Source organism: Myotis nattereri, assembly GCF_964212035.1.
Source record: "Myotis nattereri genome assembly, chromosome: 9".
Lineage (NCBI taxonomy): Eukaryota > Metazoa > Chordata > Mammalia > Chiroptera > Vespertilionidae > Myotis > Myotis nattereri.
Window position 1 is genome coordinate 19,548,814 of NC_138084.1, and position 15,745 is coordinate 19,564,558.

Sequence of the window (15,745 nt, forward strand, 5' to 3'; positions counted from 1 at the left end):
AAAATGCACATGAGACATAAAAGTTTAAGAGATGCCACAGAGAAAAGCAGGTGGCTGATAATATAGTTTCTCTTAAAGAAGTTGGATTTTATGTTTAGAGAAAAATAGAAGTCAGCTTAGACTGGAGACAGATAAACCTAATTTAGGAGGGAAGGCATATTAAAGTTGGAAGCCATGTGACAGTCGCAAAAAAAGGAACACCTTTTAAATTTTATTTTAATGCCTACGGTATACTAAATAGCATGGTAGTTGTATAATATACATGTCCATTTAGCAACACACAGCTTTAAGATGTTGGGATTATTATTTTCATTTTACAGATGAAGAAGATGAGTACCCCCAAGCAATCCTGATGTTCACACACAGTTGGAAACAACTGGTGCCAATGGCCTCATTTTATAGATGAGAAAATAGGCTCAATAAAGTGAACTGACATGCCTAAAATCTCACAGCTACTTGGGCACAGAGTCAGGATAAGAATTGATGGCTTCTGTATGCACACTTTCTGGTTTTCCATCTAAATACATTTCCCAAAATGTATTTTTCACAACACACGACCTATGAACTAATCTGTGATGAATCAGGTCCGGTATGATTGAACATGTTTAGTTTTGAGAAATACTGCAAACCATCTTACCCTTCTGGAGATTTATCCTATACTAAAAGCTCTGAGAAGTTGTCTAATTAAAACAGTTTGTTTTACTTAACTCTAAGTGGTCCAAAATTGTTTGAATGTGGATCCTTCTTTATAATAACTGAATAGTAACTTGGCAAAACAGGAAAGCCAATATAGAGAAATCTAGATTGAATAAAGGAATTACTAATAAACATATTCAAAGCTGAAAAAGCTAGATTGTAGGTACTACATGCACTGGGTTATTATCTAAGTTATGTACAATTTCTGTCAAAGTTTATAGTAATACACATTATAATCAGACATGATTTATGGTTGTGACTTAAGGGAATTAAGGGGTTTGTTTGCAAGATCAGAGCAACATGAAAAAGCCCCAACTCTTCAGAGGTTAGAATAGAAGGCAGATACCCTAAAGCTTATTAAAAGCTGAACTATTACCACTATACCACAAACTTTGGACAGAATCATCCATCTGGTTATGAGGATAAAAGGAATTCAGATACCTGGGACATCAAAGGCAGGAAGTTTTCCTATTGATGAGCTTCCTCAGGGTACCTTTTATGTCCTTATTCCTCAGGCTATAGATGAAGGGGTTCATCATGGGTGTCACCACAGTGAATAGTACTGCACCAATTTTATCTCTGTCATCAGGGTGAGTGGATGAGGGAAAGAAATAAACCCCTACAATGGTCCCATAGAAGAGCAATACAACTGTCAGGTGAGAGGCACAGGTGGAGAAGGCTTTCCACTTTCCCTCTGTGGATGAGATTATCAGGACAGCCCTGACAATGCAGATATAGGAGAAGAGGATGAGGGCAAAAGGGAATGTGATGACTGATAAGCCCACGATGAATAACACAAGCTCATTGATAGCTGTGTCTGAGCAGGATAGTTTGAGCAGAGAGGCCAAGTCACAGAAGAAGTGTGAAAGAGTGTTGTTGTCACAGAAGCACAATTCAAGGAGCAGAAGAGTGTGTGTCAGGGCAACAATATTACTGAGGACCCATGGGATAATTGTCAGCAAAATGCAGAACCTGGGCTGCATGATGGTTGTATAGTTCAGAGGGTGGCAGATAGCCACAAAACGGTCATAGGCCATGACTCCCAAGAGGAAATTGTCAATGACAACAAACACAATAGAAAAGTACATCTGTGTGATGCAGCTCTCATAGGAGATGGATTGACGCTTGGTCTGAATATTCATCAGCATTTTGGGGACTGAGGTGGAAATGGAGGAAATATCAGCAAAGGATAGATTAGCAAGGAAGAGGTACATTGGGGTGTGAAGGTAAGAGTCCAAGCTGATGGCCAGAATGATGAGGCCATTTCCAACCACAGTGACCAGGTACATTCCAAGGAAAAGCACATAGAGGAGATTCTGCTTCTCAATCTCATTGGAGAGTCCCAGGAGGAGGAATTCAGAGATGCTGGTTTGGTTTCCTTGATGCATATTTCTATTGATCTGAAGAAAGGAACACAAGGTCTTCTTCTCCCCACAAGGAACCCCAATATAGTACCATTTAGTTACAGCCATTGCAGGGGGGTGGGCACTTCATTTAGGCTGAAGGGCAATGAAGGGTGGAGAAAGATTACTTAATAAGGAACTGTGTCAGCTGTGCAGAGCTCTAGTAAATGCCTTTCACAAAGAAAAAATAGAGACATGACAGATACTTCTCAATAAAAATGTTTTAAACTCTAACATAATTCTGAATGTGATTTTTACAGTGGGCTCCAACTGTAGTTAAATTCCCCAAATTAAGATAATATTTGAGGTATATGCCATATTCTAAAGATGCTAGATACCCCTCTCTGAAGGAATTACTTAAAAATGAACAACTTAGTTCTAAGACTTTTCCCACCATCCATCCTCATCCTTTAAATCGAAGAAGATAGAATTTTGAAGTGTCATTAAAGTGAAGAGTTTGGGGAAGGAAAAACAATTGAGGGTTAAGAATGAGTATGGGTATATACTCCTTCCTCCTCAACTTAGGGGGGACTCCAAAAGAACTGCTCTTGGAGAATGTAGACCAGAATTTTGCTTTACTCATGGCTAGATGTTGGGTAAACAGACAGTTTAGAGGATGCATAAAGATCTAAAGACATGTTTGCCTCTCACTTCTAAAAGAGAATGCTCACTGGATCAGCCCAGTATACCAGGGATAGGGCAATGCTTCCTCATCTATGGCATAGAATGAATATGTGATTTTTTTATAGGCCAAGTCGATGCTGCAGGGGGTTGTTGAAGTCAAACCATGTCATTGGGACTCCAACCAAGAAGCAACCTACGGAGTAGAGGAGATTATAGCAGTAGGAGGTCATGGAGTGGCTCTCTTAGGAAAGAAGAATCATAGAAAGATGAGGGTAAAAATTCACTATGCCCAAATGGTTTGGGCTTAACCAGAATGTAGAACTGTATATTTTTAAGGGACAATCTCTACTCTCACCTTCCTGTCCTGCCTTTCCCACCCATCCGCTATACTGTACAAATTTTGCTGACCTCCTGAGGCATCTGCCTCCCTGGTTAAGAGCAGCACTAAGTTAAAAAAGCTCACCTTTGAAAGATGGTAGGATCTCAGAAAGTGACTGGACTCTAGACTCAATAGTTTAATGTGTTGTTGGCAGGGCAGCAGTGGAGTGACTAAGAGCAGCTCTTATGTGATTTTCAGAATCAGACTCTTTTCCCAAGAATCGGAGTTAATAGTCATCATGCTGAGCTCACATGGGACATTAGCACCTTCTAAGTCCTTTGGGATTGTATCCCCAAGGTGTTTTCCTCAAGACAAACAGTTGTTTTCACATACCAGTCTCTATGAGGTAAATGGGAAATAGACAGTTAACTCTGATTTTTTTGTTTGTTCATCTTCTGGTACCTCTCCCTACCTGTGATTTCCTGTTTGTAACTTAGTTGGTTACTGCTCTTCGTAGAGTGAATTATTTGTTGTGTGTCTTATGTTCCCAGTAAGATAGTAAGCATTTTGAGAATTCCTTCTCTGTTTACCCTGTAGTGCCTAGTAGAGGGGGAGCAATTAGTAAAATATCTCAAGAATTGAGTTAATTCCTGCAAGAGGGGCAATGAGTCCCAAGAGATGCTATCTCTAGTGGAAAGGGTAGGCTATGGCCTCTGTGTCACTTGAATGAATGTCAGCATGGGAAGGAAATCTAGGGACCCATTGATTTAGCACTCAGTACTCTTAGTTGCCAATAAAAGAAATAAAATCTGGGTTTTTAATATTGAAAAGAAACATATTGAAATAATATTGAGTGTTTTACAGATACATTGGGAAAACTGAAAAAACAGACCCTGAAATGGATAGGAGCAAGGGAGGCTGTATAGCCAGAGACAAAGCCCAAATCCGTACATTCCTTCTTCTAATGTTTAAATATCCTTATTTCTCACCCAAACCAAGAACACTCACCCCCTCCTCAGCAGAAAGCAACTTCACCTACAGACTAACTATATAGTTATTCATGACTAATCTATAATAATAAGAGGGTAATATGCTAATTAGACAGGACGTCCTTCCAGATGTCCTTCTGGACGAAGCCACGGTTGCAAGGGCCGAGGCAGAAGTGGCTGCCACAGTGGGCGGGGGGCGCTGAGGCAGAGGTGGCTGCCGCTGCTGCAGTGGGGGCCGAGCCCCTTGCACGAATTTTGTGCATCAGGCCTCTAGTATTTAAAATAAATGGACAATGGAGAAAAAAGAAAAAGCAAGTTTTTCTATCTATCTATCTATCTATCTATCTATCTATCTATCTATCTATCATTTATATAGCTACCCACACCTAGAAGGGAAATATGAGTGATAGAAGCCAGAACAGTGCAGTGGTTGATTGGGCTGGGAGAGGACTTGATTGGAAAGGGGCACAAGAGAACTTTCTGGGGTGATAAAAACATTTCATTACTGAGTACAATTGTCCAAACACATCAACCCGAACCAGTTGAGATCTATGTATTTTATTGTATGGTATTTACACTTTGATTACATTATAATAGAAGCAAAACAAGCTCCCACTTTTTCTTTTTGCTTCAAATGGAATTTGAATCTATTATCACATCTGAATCAATGGAAAATATTTTCTTGCCTTATCTTTTCTCCCAGATAAGCAGAGGTTGAGATGTTAAATCTTTGCTGGGATTCTGGAAGCAGATTCTGGGAGACAGAGTGGAGCCAAGAATGCTCCTACATATGATAACATTCAGAGTGAAGAGTCAGCCTCCCAGTTGCATAGGAAGTTAATCCACATTAGGCAAGAGGGAAGAGATGTGGCAGGTATGTGGCATTTACTCAGAAATAAGACCCAGGATAGAACAAGTAAGTGGGAGGCACTTATGTATAAATACATGGATTTGCTGTCCTCATATGGGCAGGTAGGAGGGAGCTGTTGATTTAGACATTTTGGAGCTAGGACTTCTGAGAACTCCTCGGTTATGGGGAAAAAGTAAGAAATCCTTCTTGGAAAAAACAGAACTTACCAAAACTTATGTTGAGGAAGACGCTGGCCTATGTGACACTATTGTCTTCTTGCATATGTTACTCTCTTCTACTCTAGACAAAAAAAGATTGACTCATAATTGCATGTTCACTTTCCCAATAATCTGAACTCTTTGAAAGCAAATATCTTATGTTTCTGTCTATAAATTTAAGCATACAAGCCAGTGTCTGACACATAAAATAATTCCTTCTTCATCTACAAGTCACTGTATCTCAATATTATTCTTCTTATCCTAAATCCCTGCCCCCTTCACCATTTGAGATTCTTTTTAAAAAAATATATATATATATTTTATTGATTTTTTTACAGAGAGAAAGGGAGAAGGATAGAGAGTTAGAAACATCGATGAGAAAGAGGCATCGATCAGCTGCCTCCTGCACACCACCCAACTGGGGATGTGCCCGCAGCCAGGGTACATGCCCTTGACCGGAATCAAACCTGGGACCCTTCAGTTCACAGGCCGATGCTCTATCCACTGAGCCAAACTGGTTAGGCACCATTTGAGATTCTTGATGATGTGGTACTGTGGGTTATTCTGACTCATCCCATATCCATAATACAAACTGTCTGCCCAGGATGTGTTTTATAATCTATTTCACTCAATCATTTCCTTATCTAGCCATCTCTCTATCTACACTTATTAGTTGTAATTAGACAACACAGACATGAACAAACACACACTTCCTATATGGTTTCCTTGGTCTTTAACATGTGAGAATGAGAAATTGAAACCCCTAGAAATTTTCAGGAATGCATAAACTTACGTCATTCTTAAAATATTTTGACATTATTTATACACTTTAATTATTATTATAGGTATCTAAATTTGTTTAATAACTATAAATACTAGGTGTATTAGTATATATCAAGTATGTAGACTACAGTGAATAGCCAAATACTGGAATATGCCCATGATTATTATTGGGTGATATTTTAATAACTAAGCATTCAGATCTCCCAGTAAGATGAACAGCACTACACAGAACCACATGTCAAAATTTCCAATTTAAGGAGTTAAATTTGCTTCCAAAATTTCTTTCTTGGAACATCACTCATAGGATTTGTATAATATCCTACACATATAAACTTATAAATGTTGATTTTATTTGTAAGAATGACTCATGTTGGCAGCAGATAGGGCCATGCACACACACTCAGAAGCAGCTACTAGCAAGACTGGCTGATTAGATCGTGACTGCTCTTCTTCCAGTGCTTCTTGTCCAGATTCCAGAAATGCAGACTTAATGTTTGACTGTGTGCCATGTCTCCTGCTTTCCCCTTGACATGACTCCTCTGAACTCATTGCCTCTCTGTGTTGATCATTATGCTGTAATTCATGCAGGAGGATTATAATATTTCCCCCCATTTTCTTGATTTCTCAACTACTTTTTCTCAGAATTTGGATTTAAATGTATACACACACACACACACACACACACACACACACACACATCCTATCTAATAAAGAGGGAATATGCAAACTGATCTTCATGCTGTCACAAAGATGGTGGTGCCCACAGCCAATAAGGAGGGAATATGCTAATTGACTGCCATGCCCTTAAAGATGGCGGTGCCCACAGCCACAATGGCGGCGTCCTGTCCCCTCAACCCCGCTGGGGTGACTGCCTCCGGAGTCCCCCAGTCCCCTCAGCCCCCCAGCCACCCAGGGCTGGCCTGAGGTGCAGGCAAGCCTTGGCTGTCAGCTGCCCAGCCGCCCAGGGCCGGCCTGAGGTGCAGGCAAGCCTCGGATGGCGGCTGTCCAGCTGCCTAAGACCACCCGAGGCTCAGGTAACCAGGGCCGGCTGAGGCTTGCACTGCTGGCAGTGACAGCAGCAGAGGTGTGATGGGGGCATCACCTGCCCCTGAGGGCTCCTGGACTGTGAGAGGGGACAGGTCGTACTGAGGGACCCCCCCTTCCAGTGCATGAATTTTCATGCACTGGGCCTCTAGTATATATATTTGAGAAATGCTGGGAAAAAATTCTCACATAAAAATACTGCTCCCATCACTGTGACTAAGCCTTCCTTTCATCCTCCAATTAAACTGTAAGGAAAGAGTTGGAGAAATCCACTGTGACAACATACCATACCAGTGATGATTTTGCCAAGTAGTTTGGACTCAAGTTGCTTATTGATTTGTAGGGAGACATATACTCAATTAATTACACTACATGATAAAATGTATTTTAATAAAATTCCAACAAAAGAGGTGTAAATAGAGAATGTTAGTGGATGGAGAGGTTACTTCCTGGGCAAGTACTGCTCTGTAAGTCAGTTGATACAAAGAACAAACTCAAAAACCCAAAAGGCTGCATGAAAGCGATGAGCAGGGTTTTGAATGAAGGAATAGAATTTTAAAAGAAGTGCTGAAGATGCAGGAGAGGAACAGTGGAGGAAACCTAAACAGTTTTGCAAGTTCTGACTTCCACTTATGCTACCAGAAAGCTACCATTTAGGGAAACCAGGGAGATCAGCATTTTCTCAAGGGAAACATCATTGATTGACATTTCAGTTCCATCATTTGACTCCTGATATACTCCACTCAGTGTTCTAATTCCAGGAACTAACAATTTTATGGGGACAATTTTATATCAAAGGGACAATTTTTCATTAAGAAAGAGAAGCTAATTTTATTCAGCTAAAATAGGTACAGGAAAGTAACTAAGGGAGTCCAGTAATTCAGTTGAAAGGACTGATAGATCCTTCAGGTCTTTCTTCCCAATAGAGTAACATTTCACCCTCTTTTTTTTGAGTTCCAAGTTAATCTTCTGAATGATTTGTGGCATTAAATAGAAATGAAAGGAGGCATGGAAATGCATGCAAGCTTACCTTTTTTTAAAAAAAATATTTTATTGATTTTTATGGAGAGGAAGGGAGAGGAATAGAGAGTTAGAAACATTGATGAGAAACATCAATCAGCTGCCTCCTGAACACCCCCTACTGGGGATTGAGCCCATAACCAAGGTACATGCCCTTGATAAGAATCAAACCCAGGACCCTTCAGTCCATAGGCCAATGCTCTATCCACTGAGCCAAACCAGTCAGGGCCAAACTTACCTTTTATTGGCATTCCAGACAATGCCTAGCACACTATGTACATTTAATTGATTCATATAATCTGATATGACTTGGCCTGCATTTGTTAATAAGCAAACTGCCAACCATAGAGTTTTGTTCTTCTCCAACATTTAGTTGGAAACAAAGACATTTCTAATATATTGTTAAATCCATAACTCTTTCCAGAATAAGTAACACTTTGTAATTCATTTTCCTTATCCCCATGTGAAATCAGCTTAAAAAAATTGTAAAGCATCAACAGTAGGTTTGAAGAAAAAAAGAAGTAACCAAAAAAAAAAAAAAAAAAAAAAAAAGAAGTGGAATGTAGGAAAAATGTGACAAGTGGAGAAGGATCATGGTACTGTGATGATGGGAAGTTTATGTGCCAAATAAATCTATATGCATGTCAGATTCTTTTTTGAGTGTAGGAGAAACACAGTCTTATTATTAAAAACACCAGAGGCCTGGTGCACAAAAATTTGTGCACTGAGGGGGGGGGGAATCCCTCAGCCCGACCTGTGCCCTCTCGCAATCTGGGACCCTTCAGGGGATGACCACCTGCTGGCTTAGGCCTGCTCCCGGGGAATTGGGCTTAAGCTGGCAATCAGACATCCCTCTGGCAGCCCGGCAGCCCTCAGGGGATGTCCACTTGCCAGCGGGGAGCAGATCTAAGCTGCAGTCGGACATCCTTAGCGCTGCTGAGGAGGCAGGAGAGGCTCCCACCACCACTGCTGTACTGGCAGCCATCAGCCTGGCTTGTGGCTGAGCAGAGCTCCCCGATGTGGGAGCACACTGACCACCAGAGGGCAGCTCCTGCATTGAGTGTCTGCCCCCTGGTGGTCAGTGTGTGTCATAGTGACCAGTCATTCCCAGGCTTTCTGCTGTTAGGGTCAGTTTACATATTACCCTTTTACTATATAGGATAGAGGCCTGGTGCACGGGTGGGGGCTGGCTGGTTTGCCCTGAAGGGTGTCCCGGATCAGGGTGGGGGTCCCGCTTGGGTGCCTGGCCAGCCTGGGTGAGGGGCTGATGGCTGTTTGCAGCTGGTCACACCCCCTTCAGGGTGGGGGTCCCCACTGGGTTGCCTGGCCAGCCTGGATGAGGTGCTGATGGCTCTTTTCAGGCTGCCTGCATCCCCTTTAGGGGGGGGTCCCCACTGGGGTGCCTGGCCAGTCTGGGTGAGGGGCTGAGGGCCGTCTTCAGGGTGGCCGGCGATTGAAGCTCCCAGCCTCTCCTTTCTTTCTTTCTTCTTCTTCTTTTTTTATTCTGGGATTTATTTACCTTCTATAATTGAAACTTTGTTGCCGTCACTGGAGCTGAGAGCTGGCTCCTGCTCGCTCCAGCTCCGAGGCCACGGCCTGCTGAAAGCAGGTATCTGGGGTTTGTTTAGCTTCTGTAATTGAAACTTTGTTGCTTTCAGAGCTCAGAGCTGGGCCACGGCAGGCGGGGAACCTTGGCTTCCTCCATCACTAGAGCAAGCAAGCCTCCTGCTCGCTTCAGCTGCATGGCTGCTGGCTGCCATCTTGGTTGGGTTATTTTGCATATTGCACTGATTAGCCAGTGGGAGGCATAGCGAAGGTACGGTCAACTACCATGTTTGTCTATTATTAGATAGGATGAAAAATGAATCCTTTATAATAAAAGCCTACTATGCTAAGTGTCCATTCGTCTGTTGTCCATTCAACCAATCAAAGCATAATATGCTAATTATATGCTAAGGCTACTCACTGCTCGCTATGGCGTGCACTGACCACCAGGGGACAGATGCTCCAACTGGTAGGTTAGCTTGCTGCTGGGGTCCAGCCGATTGCGACTGAGTGAGATGGGCTGGACATGCCCTGGAGCTCTCCCACAGTCCCTCCCCAGTAGGCCAACCTCTTGTATCCCTCCCCAGCCCCAATCGTGCACTGGTGGGGTCCCTCGTCCTAGCCTGCACCCTTTGCAATATGGGACCCCTCAGGGGATGTCAGAGAGCCGATTTCAGCCCTATCCCACAGGCCAGGCTGAGGGACCCCATTGGGGCACAAATTCGTGCACTGGGCCTCTAGTAAATTAATAAAGAAGGAAAAGTATCTATAATTCTACAAACCACAGATAACAACTGTTAACTTTTTGGTGTTTTTGCATTAATCATTATGCATGTGTTTTACAGAATTGGGCTCCTATTTTTTGTTGTTAATCCTCACCTGAGGATATTCTTTTCCATCCCTCATCCCTAGGTGCACAATTTTTGTCCAGTCTCTTCCCCCATCTCCCACACCCCTTTCCCCACCAAGAATAGTGAGTCCATTCCCTTTCTATGTCCCTGATTCTATTATAATCACCAGTTCATTCTGTTCATCAGATTATTTATTCACTTGATTCTTAGATTCACTTGTTGATAGATGCGTATTTGTTGTTCATAATTTGTATCTTTGCCTTTTTCTTCTTCTTCCTCTTCTTAAAGGATATCTTTCAGCATTTCATATAATACTGGTTTGGTGGTGATGAACTCCTTTAGCTTTTCCTTATCTGTGAAGCTCTTTATCTGACCTTCAATTCTGAATGATAGCTTTACTGGATAAAGTAATCTTGGTTGTAGGTTCTTGCTATTCATCACTTTGAATATTTCTTGCCACTCCCTTCTGGCCTGCAAAGTTTCTGTTGAGAAATCAGCTGACAGTCGTATGGGTATTCCCTTGTAGGTAACTGAGTTTCTTTCTCTTGCTGCTTTTAAGATTCTCTCTTTGTCTTTTGCTCTTGGCATTTTAATTATGATGTGTCTTGGTGTAGTCCTCTTTGGATTCCTTTTGTTTGGGGTTCTCTGTGCTTCCTGGACCTGTAAGTCTATTTTTTTCAGCAGGTAGGGGAAGTTTTCTGTCATTATTTCTTCAAATAGGTTTTCAATATCTTGCTCTCTCTCATCTTCTGGCACCCCTATAATTCTGATGTTGGTATGCTTGAAGCTGTCCCAGAGGCTCCTTACACTATCTTCGTATTTTCGGATTCTTTTTTCATTTTGCTTTTCCAGTTGGGTGTTTTTTGTTTCTTCGCATTTCAAATCTTTGACTTGATTCTTGCGCTCCTCTGGTCTGCTGTTAGGAGTCTGTATAATATTCGTTATTTCAGTCCGTGTATGCTTAATTTCTAGTTGGTTCTTTATCACAACATTGAGGGTCTCATTAGATTTCTTGAGGATCTCAATAACTTTATTGGCGGCTTCTAGACAGTTCTTGAGAGTCCTTAAAAGTGTGGTTCTGAACTCAATATCCTCCATTGACAGTTTTGTCCTGTTTCTTTGTCTCCGCATTTTTTATGCTTTCTTGGTGCACCCCCTAGTGGTCTTTGTGCGCAGTCTTGTTGTAGTTAAGCCTTGATTGTTGTAGTTAATACTAGGGGGTTTGACCTCCAGGCCAACTGGCTGTGAGAATCAGCTGTGTCTGCAGTGGGAAAACTTCTGTCCTCTAGGGAGGTGCTAATCTAGCCTTTGCCTGAGGCTATCTGGCAAATGGCTCTGCGCAGGGCTTGGGCGGGGCAGGTCACACGGGATCAAACAGGGCGGGTGGAGGGAGCAGTTATGGCTGCTCTCAGTCCTGTCCCCAGAAGCTCTGCCTCTCAGAGTCCCAGCAACTGCTGCAAACCTCGGAGAGAAAGCTGCCTTTGAGTTTCGACCAAAGCCAGACAGTCCCGCTTCTCCCGTTTGAGTCTGGGTCCCTAGAGACTCGTCCGGATCTGGAGCTCAGAATCTGAGACTCCCTCCCGATTGAAAATGACAACCGAGCCCTCAGCTACCAGCCCGCTCCGCGCATACCTCCGCATCTTTGTATTTTCTGCACTGCGCCTCCTCTGAGTCTCGTATGCTGTTCTCTTTCCTTCTAGTTGAAGAATTTCCCCTCAGCCAGTCTTCCTGTAGTTCTGGGCGATGTCTGTTCAGTCTTTTAGTTGTATTTGTGAAGTGGTTGTTTGAGGCAGCTAACTCCGGTGTTTACCTATGCCGCCATCTTGGTTTTCTCTCTCTTACTTTTTTGAAGTTATGATTTAGAATAGGAATCATTGAATCAAAGAATAGAACCTTTCTAGGCTTTGGTACACCTAGTTGTATTATATTCAGAAGGATTACACCAATTTCTTCCACCACTTTTAATATTCACTGGAGGGCACTCTCACTCTTCTTCCTGGAGTTGCTGCTAAGTAACATCAGCTTCAGGGGCTGGATCCAGACACCCTGCCTGATAATTGTTTTGAATGAGGGCATCCCTGCTGAAAGCTATCCCTGGAGTCCTCTTCACCTCATTGTTCCTCAGGATGTAAATGAGTTGAGCAGTATGGTGTCAGCGGGAAACACCAGGAAGGGAAGCCCATTCTACTTGTGGGTTTACCTGTGGTTGGGGTACAGGGACAGGAAGGTGTAGCAACCATCCTGCAGCAGGACCTTGCTGAGGTGGGAGGAACAGTAGTGCCACCTGCTGAGTGGATACCTGAGCAGCAGCATTGTGAGGGCACAGGAAGAGGTGACGAAGAGGTAAGAACAAGGCTACCTGAAGCCACCAGCATAGGCAGCTCATGAAAGCAGTGCTGGCATCAACACCAAGCTGTCTTCCATACTCTTGCATGAATGACACATGGCGTGAGAGCCTTGTCAGTGAATGCTAATTCTGACAGCTCCCTGCATGGAAGAATGAAAGGAAATGAAGGTGACCAGTGGGGTGCATGAAGTAAAGGATATGGATGCATTAAATAAATTATGTTTAGCCATACACTCATAACTAAAACAATAATAAAATATATTTATTTGAGCAAAATATATGTCTTAATGAATAGTCCTTATTTGAGGCATCTTTCACAAGATAAATTAATATCATTGCCTCCTCAGGAGACAGGCCATCTAAAGGTACCAACCTTTACTCACAGCGTGTATGGGGTGAGGGTTCCCTGATAGAGCTAATGTCATGTCTGAGCCGAGAATCTTTTAATTAGGACTAGCAGACTAGAGCTCCTCCATAGAAAGATTTGTCCAAATTTTCAAGTCTTAATTAAAACACTTCAGGAAAATGACTGGATTATAGACATAGAGCAAATATGGCAAAAGAGAAATGTTAACTGCAAAGTGTGAGAAAGTAGGTGTTATAATTTTATATTTCTTGCTTAGAGTTCATTATCATGGAGACCTACAGACACCCACCCTAGTTCCCCTAACCCTTCAATCAGTGTCCAAGGCTGCTTTACTGATGATGGCATTCCTGAGGGCACCTTTGACATCCTTGTTCCTAAGGGTGTAAATCAGGGGGTTGAGTAAGGGGGTGACAAAGGTGTAAATGAGGGCAAATTGGCGGTCCTCCTCCACAGAAGAGACAGATTGAGGACGCAGATAGACCAAGGCACAGAAGCCATACTGTAGCAAGACCACGGTGAGGTGGGAAGAGCAGGTGGAGAAGGCCCGGCGGCGGCCCTCAGCAGAACGGATGCGCAGGATGGCCATGGTGATGAACACGTAGGAGACAGAAATAAGGATAAAGGGGACAATCAGCACGAGGATACTCACGACATAGAGGACGGCCTGGTGCACACGGATGTCAGCGCAGGCCAGCCTCAGGACCGGAGGCACATCACAGAGGAGGTGGTTGATTTCCCGGAGATGTCCACAGAAGGGCAAGGTGAAGATTAAGGATGTGAGCTGCAGGGACAGGTAGAGCGCCAGACCCACAGCACAGCCCACCATCTGGATGCACAGCTTCTGGGTCATGATGAGGGTGTAGTGCAGTGGGTGGCAGATGGCCACATAGCGATCATATGCCATGATTGCCAAGAGAAAACAGTCAGCACTACCAAGTGTGACAAAAAAGAACATTTGGGCCCCGCAGCCAGCCAGAGAAATGGGCTTCCGGGCTCCAAAGATGTTGGAAAGCATCAAGGGCACCACAACAGTGGTGTAGCTGATCTCTATGAAGGACAAGTTGGACAGGAAGAAATACATTGGGGTGCGCAGGGAGCTGTGTGTGCACACCGCCCAGATGATGGCTGTGTTGCCACAAAGGATCATCAGGTAGAGGAGGAGGAAGAGGACGAAGAGAAGGGCCTGGAATTCAGGGACAGCAGTGAATACTCGGAACACAAACTCAGTGGGGCCGGACTGGTTGAGGACAGGGCTCCTAGCAAACATGTCTCCTGCAAAACAGAACAGAAAGTGCTGAATCTTCCTTTGCTGAGTTCATCTATTAGCTGAAGAAAATAATTGACTTTAACTTTGCCAATATCAATGCTTAGAATAAATGTACATAGACGGTATGGTATGTGTTTCTAAGGAAAGCTCATGAATGGGATATATACTCATCTGTAGACATTTCTGGTGACAAAGATGTATAGATATTTCTGGTGCAATGCATTTTTTTTTTACCCTGGTATATTTTATTATTATTGCTGTTATTGTTATGATCATTTTGTCATTTAAAAATAATTTTTTCATTACAATTTATATTCAATATTATTTTGTATTAGTCTCAGGTGTATAGCATAGTGGTTAGACAATCATATAGGTTACAAATATCCTCTGATATTTCCAGTATCCAACTGGTACCATATTACAATATTATTAACTATATTTCCTATGCTGAATGTTACATCCTCATATTATTTTGTAACTATCAATCTGAATTTCTCAGTACTTCACTTTTTTTTTTTACTCTGGCATTATAAATCAAATTGACAAGGGCTATTCTCACAGCCAGTTGGCCTGGAGGTCAAATGCCCCCAAGTGTTACCTACAACAATCAAGGCTTAACTGCAATAAGACTGCGCACAAAGACCACAAGGGGGTGGATCAAGAAAGCATAAAAAATGCGGAGACAAAGAAACAGGACACAGCTGACAGAAATGGAGGATATAGAGTTCAAAACCACACTTTTAAGGTCTCTCAAGAACTGTCTAGAAGCTGCCGATAAACTTAGTAAGGCCCTCGAAAAGACTGGTGGGACCGCCGATAAATATAGTGAGATCCTCAAGAAATCTAACGAGACCCTCGATGTTGTGATAAAGAACCAACTAGAAATTAAGCATACACGGACTGAAATAAAGAATATTATCCAGACTCCCAACAGCAGACCAGAGGAGCACAAGAATCAAGTCAAAGATTTGAAATGCGAAGAAACAAAAAACACCCAACTGGAAAAGCAAAATGAAAAAAGAATCCGAAAATACGAAGATAGTGTAAGGAGCCTCTGGGACAGCTTCAAGCGTACCAACATCAGAATTATAGGGGTGCCAGAAGATGAGAGAGAGCAAGATATTGAAAACCTATTTGAAGAAATACTGACAGAAAACTTCCCCCACCTGGTGAAAGAAATAGACTTACAGGTCCAGGAAGCACAGAGAACCCCAAACAAAAGGAATCCAAAGAGGACTACACCAAGACACATCATAATTAAAATGCCAAGAGCAAAAGACAAAGAGAGAATCTTAAAAGCAGCAAGAGAAAGAAACTCAGTTACCTACAAGGGAATACCCATACGACTGTCAGCTGATTTCTCAACAGAAACTTTGCAGGCCAGAAGGGAGTGGCAAGAAATATTCAAAGTGATGAATAGCA

At 42.7% G+C, this 15,745-nt stretch overlaps 2 protein-coding genes across 2 annotated transcripts; both read right to left on the reverse strand.

The window, feature by feature from the left end:
* Positions 1-1,145: 1,145 nt before the first annotated feature.
* LOC308525218 (olfactory receptor 1S1-like) lies at positions 1,146-2,084 on the reverse strand (the record flags this gene model as incomplete). The annotated part of the gene is made up of 1 exon (XM_081100007.1): positions 1,146-2,084. One exon carries the CDS (start codon positions 2,082-2,084, stop codon positions 1,146-1,148), a length of 939 nt encoding a protein of 312 aa, XP_080956133.1.
* An 11,279-nt stretch (positions 2,085-13,363) lies between these two features.
* On the reverse strand, positions 13,364-14,323 carry OR10Q1 (olfactory receptor family 10 subfamily Q member 1; the record flags this gene model as incomplete). The annotated part of the gene is made up of 1 exon (XM_081099972.1): positions 13,364-14,323. One exon carries the CDS (start codon positions 14,321-14,323, stop codon positions 13,364-13,366), a length of 960 nt encoding a protein of 319 aa, XP_080956098.1.
* Between the last annotated feature and the right edge of the window lie 1,422 nt (positions 14,324-15,745).